The sequence below is a fragment of the Ctenocephalides felis genome, unplaced genomic scaffold (assembly GCF_003426905.1).
Source record: "Ctenocephalides felis isolate EL2017-DRISC unplaced genomic scaffold, ASM342690v1 CF-g0.4_SCAFFOLD_01886, whole genome shotgun sequence".
Taxonomy (NCBI): domain Eukaryota; kingdom Metazoa; phylum Arthropoda; class Insecta; order Siphonaptera; family Pulicidae; genus Ctenocephalides; species Ctenocephalides felis.
The window spans coordinates 38,890,174-38,908,828 of NW_020538040.1; the positions used below are offsets into that span (position 1 = coordinate 38,890,174).

General features: G+C 28.6%; 2 protein-coding genes across 3 annotated transcripts; one reads left to right on the forward strand and one right to left on the reverse strand.

The window, feature by feature from the left end:
- Positions 1-320: 320 nt before the first annotated feature.
- Positions 321-9,558, reverse strand: LOC113376502 (eukaryotic initiation factor 4A-I-like). Of its 2 annotated transcripts, none has more exons than XM_026616449.1 (2): positions 9,457-9,558; positions 321-1,602 (listed from the first exon to the last, which is right to left on the reverse strand). In XM_026616449.1, exon 2 carries the CDS (start codon positions 1,587-1,589, stop codon positions 321-323), a length of 1,269 nt encoding a protein of 422 aa, XP_026472234.1. In that variant the 5' UTR covers positions 1,590-1,602; positions 9,457-9,558. The 2 variants fall into 2 exon arrangements, with proteins under 2 accessions (XP_026472234.1, XP_026472233.1); XM_026616448.1 differs by lacking the exon at positions 9,457-9,558 and adding an exon at positions 8,735-8,968.
- LOC113376501 (ankyrin-1-like) lies at positions 9,196-13,784 on the forward strand. The gene is made up of 10 exons (XM_026616447.1): positions 9,196-9,401; positions 9,470-9,624; positions 11,016-11,191; positions 11,333-11,487; positions 11,566-11,741; positions 11,820-11,970; positions 12,129-12,383; positions 12,852-13,057; positions 13,135-13,246; positions 13,340-13,784. The coding sequence occupies exons 1-10, from the start codon at positions 9,320-9,322 to the stop codon at positions 13,591-13,593; spliced, it is 1,722 nt and encodes a 573-aa protein (XP_026472232.1). The 5' UTR covers positions 9,196-9,319; the 3' UTR covers positions 13,594-13,784.
- The last annotated feature ends 4,871 nt before the right edge of the window (positions 13,785-18,655 follow it).

The following is an 18,655-nucleotide window of genomic DNA, read 5'->3' on the forward strand; positions in this document are numbered from 1 at the left end:
AAACCACAATCTGTGGTATGAGCCATAAATTTTAACCATAATTTTTCTAGCTCCAAAGAGCTTGTCAAGCTTTAAAAATTTACACTTAAGTTAATTAAGAATGTGAAACAAGCAAAAACATTTAAATCTAAAATAAACATTATTTAGAATCAACATAAACAAAATTCAACAACATCAACATAAACTAAATAACATATAATTCACAAGACGACTAATATATATACTAAAACACTTACTTTATAAAAATAATCGCTTATGAGCGAACTGATCACAGATTTCTATAAACCCATTTGGGACAACTCATTTAACTGTCGCCAATTTTAAATCAAATCAGCAACATTCATTGGCATTTCATTGATATGTGTGTTGTAGAACTGCTCGATGTCTTGCAGGGTACGCTTATCCTCATCTGTGACAAAATTTATGGCAACACCCTTACGACCAAAACGTCCACCTCGGCCAATCCTGTGGATATAGTTCTCCCTGTTGGAAGGCAAATCATAATTGATAACGAGAGACACTTGCTGAACATCAATTCCTCGAGCCAACAGATCTGTTGTAATCAGTACACGTGAACTGCCTGTACGGAACTGTCGCATGATAACATCACGTTCTTTTTGCTCCATGTCGCCATGCAGGGCAGAAACTGTGAAATCGCGGTGGTGCATGCTTTCAGTCAGCCAATCCACCTTACGACGAGTATTACAGAATATGACGGCTTGTGTGATAGAAAGGGTGTCGTACAGGTCACAAAGGGTTTCTAATTTCCAGTCTTCCTTCTCAACCAGAACAAAGAATTGTTTAATCCCTTCGAGTGTTAATTCCTCTTTCTTCACTAAAATCCGAACTGGATGTCTCATAAAGCATTTACTGACTTCCAATACATCAGTGGGCATTGTAGCCGAAAGAAGAATAACTTGGACATCCACACTGAGCATTTTAAATACATCATAAATTTGGTCTTTAAATCCCCTTGACAACATCTCATCAGCTTCGTCCAGCACAAAGAGTTTGATCGTATTTGTGCGAAGAGCACGCCTACTGATCATGTCATAAACACGTCCTGGTGTTCCAACCACTACATGTACCCCTTTCTCCAACTTGCGCATATCATCCCTTACATTAGTTCCTCCAATGCAAGCATGGCATTGGGCTTGCATGAAATCTCCCAAGGCAATTACAACTTTTTGGATTTGTTGTGCTAACTCTCTTGTAGGCGCCAAAATTAATGCCTGGCAGTCATTAACATTCGTCTTGATCTGCTGCAAGATAGCGATGCTGAATGTTGCAGTTTTGCCCGTACCAGATTGTGCTTGGGCGATAACATCATGGCCGACTATGCATGGCCTGATGGCACGCTGTTGAATAGCTGAGGGTTTTTCGAATCCGTAAGCATAGATTCCACGAAGTAATTCATCTTTTAGGTTCATATCGTCGAAATTATCGACGACATCATCCCAATTACTTTCGATGAGGCCTTCGGGTTCCATGCCAGCAGGGCCATCATAACCATGTGCTCCTTTTTCGGTGGATGGGCCATTTTTGGGGTCTTTCCAGTCCCCATTACTTCTTCCAGGCGCATAGGCCATGTTCTTTTGTTTGCTAAACGGAAAAAATAATAGGATAATTATCTTTATAATTAGAATAAATATTTTTTTTATTCACTACTACATTTACAACTGTCTAGTTAAGAACAAATTATATTAAAGATATTACAATTAGATAAAACATATTGCAAATTGTTCACCGAGCCAAACCGACATTCCACATATCGATAAGACAAAACATCAATTGAAACCGTATAGTATATATAAATATATATACAGTGGCGTCGGAAGCAAAGTTTTGATGGGTGGGTTCGTTTATTTAGACATATTAGAGCATATCATATTTTGAGATTGATGGGTGGGCTCAAGCCCACCTAGCCGACACGGTTCCGACGCCACTGTATATATATATATAGATATATATATATATATATATATATATAGATATATAGATATATATATATATATATATATATATATATTGATTATTTCTTTTCCGAACAGTAAATCCAATAATAAAAAACAATTTGTGTTTTGAAGATGTTTAATAACGACGTTTCGGAACTAGGTACGTTCCATCATCAGGTTTATTCTGTCAAATACAATGTTTTTTAAAAATATTGATTAACATTAATTAATGATGGTCAAATTGTTTTTTATTATTGGATTTACTGTTCGGAAAAAAAACAATCAATATATTGAAAAAATACAGGACTTATCTATTGAATATATATATATATATATATATATATATATATATATATATATATATTTTGTATGATTCTGAATTTGATGTTGACATATGTATTAACAAAGTCTAATAATCGGGCATAACATCAATAAAAAACATGAATTTCTTTCAAAAATTTATTTTAAATCCATACGTTTCGGCTATAATCCTAGCCTTCATTCAGTGGAAACTAAAAATAAAATTAAAAACTAAAACAATTGAATTGGAGTGAAAAGAAAAAATAAAATAGTAATTAGTACTTACAATTAGTTGATCTTAGTGTTAATTTGGAAAACTTTAGTAATCCATGGTATTAGGATATGGTAATGCACTACACTATGTATTATAAACATTAACTTGAAATTACACAATATTTTCACAAAATACTGATTTGAAAAAATCACAAATGGATAGTGTGTTATTCGTAGACTGGTTGAAGATGTAATGGAGAAAGACATTTTTCTAAAAAATATTTTTACCAAGATTCTGCACATGTGTGGAACGAATTGTAAAACCTTTGCGCGAACGCTTTTATTGTTTTGTAAGAAATTTGGAAATGTTATCTAAATAGAAGAGATTTGTGTCGCGCAGCGTGTTGAGTTCATTCCGTTTATTTATTGTCTTATTGTTATAAATAGTTAAAAAAGATCCCTCTATAATTCTTCGTTTAAATAAATTTTGTTCAAATTGTAGTACAGTCGGATTAGAAAAGTCCATATTGTGTTTTAAAGTGTATATATGGTCTGCAAGAACTGTTTTGAATTGTTTGGGGTTTTTTGAATTGTTTTTATGTTGTTGTAACCGTTTATTGAGGTTCTGGCTAGTTTCTCCTATGTAAATTAAATTACAGTCTAAACAATTTATTTGATAGACGAGATTTCTGAGTCGTTCAATATTAAATGGGGTTTTTGTCTTGGTAAAAATAGTGCTAGTAGTTGTACTAAAATTGGTTACAAGTCGGAGTCCAGATTTATAAAAAAGTTTTTTCCAAGGAACATACAATTCTTTAATGTATGGCAAACATATTACGCCAGAATGAGTTTCTGATAAATAACAATCCGATGGAATGAAATTTCCCCGTTGACTTCTTTATCTTTACACTGGTTCAGGGAAACCGTCAAGTTCATTGTCTCTAATACTTATTTTGAATTCAATGGCTCTTTCTATTATCAAATTTTTGGGGCGCCAATGGGGTCCCCAGCAAGTCCATCTCTAGCAGAAATATCCTTACAACTCCTTGAAAATACGATTTTCAAAAATTACAATAAACATATTTTTTATTACCGTTATGTAGATGACATTATCACTTGTATCCCTAGTGATGATGTCACTATGATAATTAATCAATTTAATAACGTCAATAAAAAATTAAAATTTACAGTGGAATTGGAGACAATGAACTCGATCAGTTTCTTAGACATAAAACTTATACGTACTACAGATAACAAAATAATAACAAATTGGTACCAAAAACCGACTAATTCCGGACGCTACCTTAATTACTTTTCTTATCATCCACTCAAAATGAAAATAGGTACTATAATAAATCTAACGGACCACGCAATACTTCTATCGGACAAAACATTTTGGGACAACAACATCAAATTAATTACAAAAATTTTAACAGATAACTCTTATCCCCTAAAACTTATAAATTCCGTAACTAGTAACAGACGAACGTACCTTTTGAATAAAATGGACAATTGCACAGTACATAACGATTTACCTGACTCAGAAACTCATTCTGGCGTAATATGTTTGCCATACATTAAAGAATTGTATGTTCCTTGGAAAAAACTTTTTTATAAATCTGGACTCCGACTTGTAACCAATTTTAGTACAACTACTAGCACTATTTTTACCAAGACAAAAACCCCATTTAATATTGAACGACTCAGAAATCTCGTCTATCAAATAAATTGTTTAGACTGTAATTTAATTTACATAGGAGAAACTAGCCAGAACCTCAATAAACGGTTACAACAACATAAAAACAATTCAAAAAACCCCAAACAATTCAAAACAGTTCTTGCAGACCATATATACACTTTAAAACACAATATGGACTTTTCTAATCCGACTGTGCTACAATTTGAACAAAATTTATTTAAACGAAGAATTATAGAGGGATCTTTTTTAACTATTTATAACAATAAGACAATAAATAAACGGAATGAACTCAACACGCTGCGCGACACAAATCTCTTCTATTTAGATAACATTTCCAAATTTCTTACAAAACAATAAAAGCGTTCGCGCAAAGGTTTTACAATTCGTTCCACACATGTGCAGAATCTTGGTAAAAATATTTTTTAGAAAAATGTCTTTCTCCATTACATCTTCAACCAGTCTACGAATAACACACTATCCATTTGTGATTTTTTCAAATCAGTATTTTGTGAAAATATTGTGTAATTTCAAGTTAATGTTTATAATACATAGTGTAGTGCATTACCATATCCTAATACCATGGATTACTAAAGTTTTCCAAATTAACACTAAGATCAACTAATTGTAAGTACTAATTACTATTTTATTTTTTCTTTTCACTCCAATTCAATTGTTTTAGTTTTTAATTTTATTTTTAGTTTCCACTGAATGAAGGCTAGGATTATAGCCGAAACGTATGGATTTAAAATAAATTTTTGAAAGAAATTCATGTTTTTTATTGATGTTATGCCCGATTATTAGACTTTGTTAATATATATATATATATATATATATATATGAGTAAGTTCTTCAAGGGCATACATCAAATAAAAGATTTTATTTGATGTATGCCCTGGAAGAACTTACTCATATTTCTCAACATCAAAACTAACTTCTTTGACATATATATAAATATATATGATAAAAATTGTTTCTTGGGCATCCATCCAATAATTAAAAAAACAGTTTTAATGCAAAATGTTTTAATTAAGAGAACATACGTTTCGGGTCCAGATTTGACCCATCTTCAGTGCTACAAATAAATATTTCAGGGTTACAAATTAAAACAATATAAAAGATACATAATTACAGACAAAAATAAGTAGAAACAATGTATATGAAAAATATATATGAAAAACAACATAAAATAAACAAATGTAAAGAAACTCACCATACAAATAAATTTTAAAAAAATATAACACAAAGAACAACACAAAAATGCAACGAAAAAATAAGTACTTATTTTTTCGTTGCATTTTTGTGTTGTTCTTTGTGTTATATTTTTTTAAAATTTATTAGTATGGTGAGTTTCTTTACATTTGTTTATTTTATGTTGTTTTTCATATATATTTTTCATATACATTGTTTCTACTTATTTTTGTCTGTAATTATGTATCTTTTATATTATTTTTTATATTGTTTTAATTTGTAACCCTGAAATATTTATTTGTAGCACTGAAGATGGGTCAAATCTGGACCCGAAACGTATGTTCTCTTAATTAAAACATTTTGCATTAAAACTGTTTTTTTAATTATTGGATGGATGCCCAAGAAACAATTTTTATCATATTATTTCACCATCTGAAGAAAAACCTCTCGCTTTATATATATATATATATATATATATATATATATATATATATATATATAGTTTTAGCTCTTAATATTAACGTTTAGATGGAGCGCAATTCAATCAAAGTTTTGTATGGAAATAGCATGGAAAATTTTTCAAAAATTTTAAAAATGTTTTTTAGATGTAATTTAGCGAACAAATGAATGAATAAAACTCATTCATTTGTCGTTAAGTTATACCTAAAACATTTTTTTTTAATTTTCAAAATTTTTTCCATGCTCTTTCCATACAAAGTTTGATTGAATTGCGCTCTATCTAAACGTTAATATTAAGAGCTAAAACTTTCAGAGAATTGTTTTTTATCTATTTGGAACCATTTGAGCTCCTGTGAGCAAGGAAATTCGAAAAAGACCATTTTAAGGACCACCCTAATATATATATATATATATATATATATATATATATATATATGGTCCTTGTGGTACGAAACCCATAGAAATTTTTTATCGATTAATTATTTTCTTAATGATTACATGAAATATCATAAAAACATTGTAAAAAAATCAAAAAAGGTAATGAATTAAAATTAAAATACTTTTTATTGCCGTCATAAATATATAAAAAATATTGAAATCTTTGAAAGTTTTTTATACATTAAAATTAAAATATTAGTAACAAGATTATACTATATTACAAGATTAAAATTAATGTTTATATTCGCCGTGTTGGATTTTTAATTATGACTAATAAATATATTTATTTAAGAAATATTTCTATATACAGAATTTGCCGAGACGCGCGATAACGATAATCACTACGCTTGCTCGTCGCTCATGCGAACGAAGCGAACCTATATGGGTGTTCTTGTACCGGCAGCGCGTGCACAAGCTTAAGTATTTCCAAATTTTGAACACGAAGTTCCAACTTAGATTTAAATAAAATTTTGAATATCAAAATAAAATGCTAATTTAAAAGTAGTCCAAAGAGCCGCATTGGTAGAAAATGGAAAATGAAAAATTATTTTTACCTTTTCATGCTCTAACAAATAATTTTTTCACATTATTTGTTATAAACAATATACACAAAATAAGTATAAATAGAATCACGTTAATATTTTTTCGATATCTTTCATATTTCCGACAGAAAGTGAGTTTGGAAAAAAAGAGCCACTTTCACATGTTTTCAATGATATCACGGCCAAATGATGAGCTAGAACAGCAATTTCCAACCTGTGGGGTGCGCCCCCTCATAAATATAAATATAAATATAAATATAAATATAAATATAAATAGAAAGAGAAATAGAAATAGAAGAGAAAGAGAAAGAGAAAGAGAAAGAGAAAGAGAAAGAGAAAGAAAAGAGAAAGAGAAAAGAAAGAGAAAGAGAAAGAGAGAAGAGAAGAGAAAGAGAAAGAGAAAGAGAAAGAGAAAAGAAAGAGAAAGAGAAAGAGAAAGAGAAAGAGAAAGAGAAAGAGAAAGAGAAAGAGAAAGAGAAAGAGAAAGAGAAAGAGAAAGAGAAAGAGAAAGAAAGAGAAAGAAAGAGAAAGAGAAAGAGAAAGAAAGAGAAAGAGAAAGAGAAGAAAGAGAAAGAGAAAGAGAAAGAAAGAGAAAGAAATAGAAAGAAAAGAGAAAAGAAATAGAAAGATAAAGAGAAAGAGAAAGAGAAAGAGAAATATAAAGAGAAATAAAAGAAAGAGAAAGAGAATATAAAGAAAATATAAATATAAATATAAATATAAATATAAATATAAATATAAATATAAATATAAATATAAATATAAATATGAATATAAATATAGATATAAATATAAATATAGATATAAATATATAAAAAAGGGCCACTTTTACATGTTTTCAATGATATCTCGGCCAAATGAGCTATGACAGCGGTTTACAACCTGTGGGGTGTGCCCCCTCAGGGGGCGGAGCACTTGGCTGTTACAGGGAGGAACGCGTACGACACTTTCCAAAATACTATTATCGAAATTAAACCAAAATTTTTGAATTAATATAAACAATAAACGAAAAACTAATTATATTCAATTTTTACATAATATTGCATATTAATTTGTAGTCTGATAATATCAATTAAGTATTTATGAAATAAAATTGTTGAAAAAATTAAGGAGGAACAACAACTTTTTTTATTAGAGCAGAGGAGCGCGGTGCAAAAAAGGTTAAAAACCACTGAGCTAGGGAGTTGAAAATTACCAGGGTGGGACCGATTCTATATGGAAACACGCTCAAACCATTTATATCATTTTTATAAATCATCGTAAAAAATCAATCCTCTTTTTCAGTATTACTTTTCTTATAATTTGCTTATCAATATTTAAAGAGTACAAAAAAGTTAAAATTTTAAGAATTAGCAGTTGTTTAAGTGTGGCATCAAAAAGTTGTCACGTGACCACGCCCACGATTGCAAAAGAAAGGGTGAAGAAGAGGGTTATATCATGGCCGAACAGCGATAACTCAGAAAATAATTAAATCTTTAAAAATCCTCGCGTACACATAATCTTGAGTAGTTAAACTTTGAAAATATGAAAGAATAGAAAAAAAACTATTTTTCTGTATCTCTATACTAGCAAGGCAGAAGTGCCTGTTATAAAGATTATGGAAAAAATAGTATACCGATAAATAGCTCAGATATTAAAAGGCAAATTTCAATATGGCTCCTAACTTATAGGTTACAACTATAAATGTAATTGCAAACCATCAACCATATTTAAAACTGTTTATATTTATTGTAAAGGCAGCTCAGTTTGCTAAATTTGCATTTTATAAACTCATTGAATACATATTTATCTTGTACTTTGGTTTTCCTGACCATGATAACATTGCCCAATATAATGGATATAATGAATATATTGTCATATCTAATTCCTATAATAATGGAACTATTGTTCGCTCTGATCGAATAAAAACAATAACAATTTGAAATAATAACAATTCTTACCTCGATCTATTCATCAAACTTCTTAAAAATTCGCAGCGGCTCGCTGTTACAAAACACTAATGGCTGCCTCGACCGATACGATTTCTTTGTGCAAGTTCACAAAAATCGTAAGCTTGTGCAGAATATTTGCGCAAGCTTTCGATCTAATTGCGTACGTTACGTACACTTGCACAAAAACAGATTTGGACAAATAATCGTACCTTTTGGAGCCCCCGTAATTACACAATCGGATGTTTTTAGATGAAGCCTGATTAATACGAACGCAACAATAACAAATTCGACACCGGGTAGAGCAAGAAGTTAAACAATGAGCAATGCACAAGCCAATAGGAATAAATAAACACAAGCGAAGTTTGGCACAATACGTATATTATGTTGGCAATATGATGTCCACTTTGACAACTTAACGATATTCTTTATAATATGAGTCCGAGAATATATCCCCGCTTACAGCTGTTGACTGTGACAGCTGTCAAACGTACACCAATCACAATACCTCTTGCAATGTTTAAATTAAATATTGTTTTAAAATAAATTAACATTAAATATGTAAGTGCATTGTTCAATTTTATTCAATATTTTAAAATGAGTGATAATTTGGATGAGGAACTGATGGACGCAGTTCTAACTAATAGTTTTACGGAGATACCTATCTTACTAGATAGAGGTAAGATTTCTATTTAAAATATTATTATAGTATTATTGTAAATATTGATAAATACTTTGAAATTATAGGTGCAGATCCTTGCCGAATATGTTCTTCTGGACGGACTGCACTTGGGACCGCTGCACAGCAAGGAGATGTAATCCTAATAGAAATTCTATTGGACTGGTGCAAAATACCTAATGAGAGAAAAGCCACTTACAGAAGGAATTTGAAATCTAAAAAAGTAAGTCATTATGATGTACTTAATGAAAATATACATATTTATCAAAAGTCCATGCAAAATTTACTTACCTCAGTGTCCTGACTTAATTGAATATTTATGTACATGTATAGTCCACACATTTGAAATTTTTAATGTAATGTAAATTATTGTTTCTTTCTGGCAAATACAGTTTAGAGCAATCTGACAGTTTCAGGAATTTGAAGTTAGTTATTGAAGATTTAAAAATGTTCAAGTGGGATAAGAAATGCATTAGTCTTAATAAACTAGAACTTAAATCATTCAGAATTTTATTTACAGTGCTACTTTAGTAATAATAAAGTCCTTTTCAGGATTGTGCAGGTTCTATTTTTACCACAAATTGAGATTTGCTTGTAAAACTATTTGAAATGAAAAGCTATCCAGATTTTCCATTAGTGTGCTCTTATTTCTGCTTCAACTGTTAAATGATTTTTCTGCTAATTATGATAAAATAAATATCTGTATAGATTTTAACTTTAATTAAAAGTCCAGATTGTTAAGACTACAAGCTCTTTATTTTGAATAGAGTATTAATTCATTCATTCATTTAATTATAAATATCTTCAAATTGGTTGGGTACCTTTTATTTCTGAACAATAGAGAAACCCAATCTTGCAGAGCAGTTGTGACTGTGAATAATAATTGTGCATTCATATTTAGTTAACTTCTTGCTTTTCAGGAAAAAATATCTAGAAATTTATATACTTAAATAAATTTAAATTCAACGATTAACTGAAATTGTTTACTCTCCAATTTACTCTATTGTTAACTTCCCGTAGGGTAATTCAATTTTATTCAATACATGCAAATCAGTTATATATAGTTAATTATATAGTAATATAACATAATAATGCAATCCTATATTATTTATACAAACACGCTTACATATGTACATAAATACACCTGCACATGCACCTATATGCAGACTCAAACATACTAGTAATGCTAACAAATTCTAATAAGTATTATTCTTTTTGACAACATTGATAAATAAAATAAAATTATGTGAGGAATTAAAAAAAGTTTAGTTGCGAGCACTGTTTATTGACCACCATTGCTGCTCTATTCATGGGACCATGCAATATATAGTTTTTGTGGTTTTTGAAGTCGGCACAATATGGTTTGTTCTTGGTCCTTGTCTCGGGCTATGTTATGCCAGTTTATATCTGAAAATTGGTTATGATATTTATTCTTCAGCGTTTTCTCCAGAATTATCCAAAATCGTTAATAAGAACAATATGAATTTAACCCTTCCACTATTTATATAGTGCATGTCGTACTGTGATTTATTCATAAAACACTAAAATATTGATAATTTCATGTATATTTCTTTATCACATATGAAGAATAAATGAGAAATAATATTTTTTCAGCATCATCCAAACGTTAACCAAGGATATTATATAATGGTACATGATAACAATGACAATTCTGCAAATGTTACCCCGGAAGGAATGGAAGCTATGGCATGGGATGAAGAATTACAAAATAATTCACTAGGCGAAGCAGCCTCAAATAAAACAGAAGATGAATGGGCATCACTGTATCGGTAATTTAAATGTAATGTGTGGAGTTAAGAAATATTTTGCTTGGTAATAGTTTTAAACATCAGTATCTATAGACTTCATGAAAGAGTTATTCTTAACTTTTGGTAGCTTTATGAAAATAATTCTTTAAAAAAAATAATTAGGTGGTATGCATGTATATTGGAAAGGACTGCAACTTTAATAGAAACCGGTGGCCCAGAATATAAACCTGATTCACTTGACGCTTTTCGAAAGAGTCCAATGCACTATGCTGCTGAGCAGGGCCACTCAGATGTAATTAAATTATTAGTGCGCGCAGGTAAATAGTTAAATATTATTTATATAGATAGGTGAACAACATTATAGTAACTTTAGAATATGTTCATTTTCGTTTAAGGTATTAATGTAGATCCAATAGAAGTAGATGTGAATACCCCTCTTCATATAGCTACTTCTAATAATCATACTAAAGCAATGCTAACATTGCTTGAAGCTGGTGCATTGCCTAATAAAAAATCAATTGATAAAAATACTGCTCTTCATATTGCTGCTAGTCGAGGTTTCAAAAATGCGGTAGATATTTTTGGATATATTTACTTTCAGTTATTTTCAAAAGACATCAGCAAGCTAAAAATTCTACTTATATTACAGTGTGAAATTTTGTTGAGATTTGGTGCATCCGTCGATGCACTGGATAGTTCTGACAGAACACCCTTGTTACTGGCTGTAAACCGAGGCCATGAAAACGTTGTTGAGATACTTATAAATAGAGGTGCACGAGTTAATGCTGAAGAAATACATGGTGAGTATTATACAGTGTTAACCTGCAAGCTTTTTAATTGTTTTCAGTTATACTTGTTGGAAACATTTTACAACTTAATATAGTAGACAATATTGCTCAACAGAAGCTTAGTCTTTTTTTACAACACTACACCTGTATTGATAATTATTATATTTTAGGTTACACACCATTATGTGAAGCTGTATGGCAACAAAATGCCAATATCGTTTCAAAATTGCTATCCAATGGAGCCAGAGTAACACAATCCCATAGATTATTACATTATTGCGCACACAATCGTTGTGTATCAATTGCTAAAATGCTTTTGCAACATGGAAGTGTATCTAATTTACGTGATGATACTGGAGATACGCCATTATTAATAGCGGCAAGAACAGCACAACTGGATTTTGTAGAATTACTTCTCCAAAATGGTAAATATTAATTGTTTTTACAAGTTCTTTTCCATGTGTGCCTCTAGTAAAGTCTAATGCGCTCAAAAGGTTACATAAACAAACTATTAATTAACTAGTTGTAAGTAGCATTTTGCGTTAAAGCTTATTGCATGAACTTTCCGGTACTTGTAAATACAGTGGAAGTTTCTTATTCGAGCTTCTTTTCTTCAGGAAGTTAAAGAAAATCATTAAACAATACTGTGTAACCTCAACAATATAATTTTTCGCAAATACCCAACTTCAGGTACATATAAATTTTTGTATCTATCTACCTAATCTTCAATCCTTTTATTCTTCAAATTCTTTCCCATTGATTGATTTATTGGTAGTCATCTTATATTTCCACCATGAGAGCTCTACTTTTTCCTCGTCCTTTGATTTTAAAACATGACTGAAGATGTACTCTATGCAGTAACGCATTAACTGAATCTTTAAAATCTTAACTAGGAGCATCGGCAACATGTAGGCACGGTATAACTGGTAGCACAGCACTGCATGAGGCTGTTGAGGGATGCTGCACTGCTGTAGAAGTATTTCACAGAATTTTATGTACACTCAGAAATTATGGTGCAAACTTAAATGCACAGACATTATGTGGTGGCGAAACTGCACTGTATCGAGCTTTGCTGAGTGACTATGATGATATAGCTGAGGTAACTGGATAGAATTCAAGATTAGAATAAATAGTAAATTTCTTTATAATAATAATTAATAAAAAAAAAAAATTCAGGTACTAATAAAAGAAGGCGCTGATGTTGAAGTGTGTGATTTGCAAATGTGTATTGTGGATAATTTAACTCTCGCTCAAAAGAGAGGAAATTTGCGTATAGTTAAATTACTAGGTAAGAAATTACACATATTGGTATTCCATTATTTAGTACCTGAAGTAATAATTTAGAAGTAACTTTTAAATGTAATATCATTTAACATTTTAGTTTATTCTGGATTTACCTTAAGAACGCTAAGACCTTCAACAACCCAAAAGATTGAATATCCGCAAGCTTGGGAGCACTCAGAGAATCCATCTGATTGGTTGCTTTTCACATCTACACGTCCCCTTTCTTTGGCTGCATTGTGCAGAATTAAAATACGACAAATGCTAGGTCCAAACGGCCAAAATTTGCACAAGATTAGGCAGTTAGGATTTCCTAGATGTATAGAAAACTATTTGTTCTTGAATGACATATGATGGGGGGCTATACAGGATTAAAACTTGTGATTAATTATTAAAGACATCTAGAGAATTATCTTAGCTATATTTTCACTTACTGTTGTTTGAAACAAGAAAAGCCAAAGTCATTGAGAACATTGTCCAAGACTCAAATTATATTTATATCCAGAGTATTATATATTTAATTTATAGAAAATAGATTATTCCTTTAGGAAAAATGTTTCATGATCCGCATATGAGAATATTTATATTAAATATTTTCCGCAAATAGAAAAAAAAGTTATAAACTACTATTTTGATAGTGTTACCAATAAAGCAATATATATAATCATTACAATAAAAATCTGTTTTACATTCATAAATTTAGTATTTTGAATATGAGCTTAATATTTATAAAACTTGTGAGCTAAAATGACAAGCTACAGTCGTCTACAGTGTACTAATCATTTATCAACTGAATCTACTTTTTTGACTTCATGTAGTATCATTAGGTCATTATTATTATTTTTAGATCTATTCTTATTGCCATGCATTTATTTTTGCTAGATAAATTTATCTAAGCAAACAAGCAAATGTGATAATACATTTTAGAAAATTGTTTATGACTGAATAGTCACGAGATCAACTTATAAAAATTGATTCAGTGACGAGATAAAATCATAAAATATAGTAGTTAAGAAGTGGCAATATTGAACATCAGCTACAATGTTTTTAGATCATTTTATGTTTATAATTTTGTAGATTTTATAAGAAGTAAATAAAAATAATCTCAAATACTTAGTGTTTTTCTGAAATTCATATTGTTTTAATATTTAACATGCTGAGATCTCGCCGTGCTGATATTTTTAACAAAATAAATTCCATTCAACATAAAACGCGACGCTCTATTCTCATCTTATGAGCACACAAACACATTGAACACTGCACCGAACATTGTCTATTCCATAATGTTGTTATGTTATGACCCACTGGTGGGCATGCGGTCTTCTACATGTTACAACAATGTACCTAAAAATTCAAATTAAGAGATTTGAAAACAATGATTAAGAGTTTGTATAATAATATTTTTTAATATCTGTATTTATTTAATACTATAACACTATATAAACACTGGTATGCATTGTAAATGAAAAAATAATTTTATTGGAATTTGAAGGACTGGACTGGTTACGTGGATTTAATATCTACTTAAAAATAATTAAAACACATTAACAAAGTTCTCTTACAATCATTTGAAACCCTAGAATTTTCTTAATTACTAAAATAACTGCAAGTATTCTATACCAAACACTTCTTAAAAAAACACTTTCTCATAAATATTAATAAGTTTTAATAATAAATTGATAATTTTTAATTTGTGATATAATCTGATTCACAGAACTTTGAAGGAAATAAATAATTGTAAGGAATTCAATTTAGCACTCTAAATAGGGATAGCAACCAATGCTCATAATTCTGGCGCATCTCACAAAACATCAGTAGGCTAGGCTTTACAATCAAGCAACAATTCAATGCAGATGTATCCAACGATTATTTGATAACTGGAAATTTAACTTTAAAAAATCACAGGTAAATAGAATTGTTTCTCTTTTCAAAAAAGGTTTAACGTAAGTACAAATACCGCAATGTATTTCCTAAGACTAAATAATTAAAATTCAATTTAGGATTTGGAATTGAAAATTTAAATTTGTTCAAAATTACTAAATTGTAAACATTTGCATTAAATGTGATGATCAACTAATAATTGGATAATCATATGCATTGAATTACCAGAGAAACATGAATTTAATTAGTTAATTTCCAGAACTCATTCTTTTGTACTTTTTACTTTTATATTCTCCCCTCAGTGCTGACGGCTTCTAATTCTATATAAATGACAATATGTACATTATAAAAGTTAGAAAAATAAATAATTCCATATTAATAGCGATACGTTTTGCTTTCTATAGATGCCTTTGAATATATATTATGTAATAAATTCTTAAAAATATAGTTTGTAATCAGATCCAATGGTCGAAATATGTACAAAGTAAACAGTAATATCTATAATATATAACAACCTTAGAGAATAACCTAGTATAATAGAAAATTCATAATAAAAAAAATCCACCATTAATCAAATAATTGGTTAATAAATATTTTTAAATTCAGATTTAAATAAAGTAACATTGTGTTCCTTGTATAACATATAAACACACATATAACAAGTAGAATTACTATAAAATGACAAAATTTTTAAAATTGCATAAATATTTCATGTGAAATAAATTACAAGAATTATTTGTTAAATGCAAACCTCGACAATACGTAAAAAACTAGTCTTGTTATATGAAATTGTTTGATATTTGTAATTGTAAAATGTAATTTGTAAAATTTATAAAAGAAGACAATTTAGTTTATTATAACAAATTATATAATTTTATATTTGAAGTGTAACACATATTTGTCATTAATTTTATTATTATGGAAAAAAAACATTGTAATGTCTATAATTGTCGAGGCCTGATTTATATCTATTATTTCTTTTACAATAATACTATTTATTAAAGATGTATTATAAAAAATTAATAATAAAGACTTCTCATAATTGTTAATCAGATTATATTAATAGTAGTTCAATGTTAATGTATTTTAGAACTAATATATTTACAAATACTAGATAGTAAAAAATAATCGGAATGATATAAATTATCGCAAGAAAAAATAATCGTAAAAACATATTCCAAGCACACAAATTGAATGTAAAAATATTGAAGAAACAAATATATATATATATATATATTTCAGCCAAATAGTGGAAATAAAAAACAACAAATAATTATTTTTGAATACATTGATCTGAATCATCATTCAGCATGTTTAATAAATTGTAAAAAAACTATTTTACAAAGTTTCATTTTTTTTAACAAGATTAATAGAAGACTCATCAAATAAAAATATAAATACATGTCAAACCAGGACAAAACCCAACTACTTTTAGTTTATTATTTTGTATTTTTTTGAAATTATGTATATTTTGAAATGCCTTTGAAATTTATGTTTTTGTTTTTTCCTGGTTTGGGATGCATTAATTATATCTTCTATTAATCTTGCTAAAAAAATTTAAACAATGTAAAATAGTTTTTTTACAATTTATTAAACATGCTGAATGATCGAAACATACAGATTAAATAGTTAATTATTTATTGTTTTTTCTTTCGTTTATTTGGTTGTAAATGAACAATTCAATAATATGTTTCAACGTCAAACCAAAAAATCTAAAGTTTATATATATATATATATATATATATATATATTTAACATATACATATATATTTAAAATGATTTGCTACCAATTCGTCGAATTAAAGTGAATATGAATTCATCATTTATTTATATGTTTCGACATTTGAAGTATGTGATCATTCAATAAATCAAACCAGAGACAAACCATAACACTAACTTTAAAACACTATTATTTTCATAAAAAAATATAATTAACAAAAAAAAACTGAGTGCAGCTATAGCTTTAAGCATATAAAGAATTAAAATTCACTTTACCATTTAATTCGACAAATTGACTGCTAATTATTTTAAATGTTTTTCAACATCGAATAAACAATCAAGATATATATATATATATATATATATATATGTGTGTGTGTGTGTGTGTGTGTGTGGTCCTTAATATGGATATTTTTGAAATTCGGGGCTTCCAGGGACTCAAATGCCTCCAAATTGATAGAAAAACAATTTCTGAACGTTTCAATATTAACTTTAAAATAGTCCGCACTCCAACCAAAGTTTCTTGGTTCTTCTTCCAAAGTAAATACTTATTATAAAAAATTAATCAAATTTTTGTTGTAAATTTTTTATTTGTGATCATAATAAGTATATACGATGTTATTCTCAAAATTTTGATTCACTTGTCGCTAAGTCATAGAATTAAAAATAAAACAAATGAAATTTTACCTTTATATTATTTACATAAAAAACTTAGGTTGGAGTGCGGACTATTTTAAAGTTAATATTAAGAGCTAAAACTTTCAGAGAATTTTTTTTATCAATTTGGAAGCATTTGAGCTCCTCCTGGGAGCAAAGAAATTCGAAAACATCCATATTAGGGACCACCCACCCTAATATATATATATATATATATATATATATATATATATATATATATATATAAAAGTTCATTGATGATGAAAACAATAATACGAGTCAGAAAAAAAATCAACTTGACCAACGCGATTAGTTTGGAACATAATTATCTATTTGGATAAAAACAAAGTAAAAATGCTAATTTATAATTTGTACGAATATTTAATACTAAATTAAATGAGTTACCGCTTTTATTTCCAAATTTAACTGCCCCAATAATTCATAAATAGACCATTAATTGTTTGCTTTAGTCGATTGATTTTCTGTTCAATTTTTAATGAAATAATTTAACAGTTAATTACTAAGCTATTGGTATACAAAGTAATGTGTCAAAAAAAGACTGGCTAAGGATATTCAATAAAAATCAATCATTATTTGAGGAAATTAAATCTTTTCGGAAAATTTTCAAAATGTTTATGATTTGTGAATATTGCACAACTTCTACGTCAGTATTGTACTTATGATTAGATCATATAATTTTTAACATTTTTTATAACTTTTCATTAATATACTTATATCTTTTTATATCTAACATTAAGATAATGAAACAGATTTTCTCACTTAGTAAGTTTTTAACATATTTCCATTTTTGTTTAATATATTTCACATTAAATATATTTCACATATAGATAATCTAATATCGTATTATATTTAATAAATTCAAAAATACTCTATTTTCATAGTCAAGTATAGTTATATATCCATTGTCACTTAGCTCATTAAAAATATATTAGGCTTTGTCTAACAATATGTTCGCCAATAATAGTGTGTCTTTACTAATTGTAACATAATATTTAAAGATATATTCCACAATGTGTACTTATCAATTATGACTTATAAAGTAATTACTTATTATATTTAGTGGCAAAGGATTATTTATTTAAATTGATTATATATCTTCATAGATGTGAAATATCACCAAGATTATTATCTATGAGGT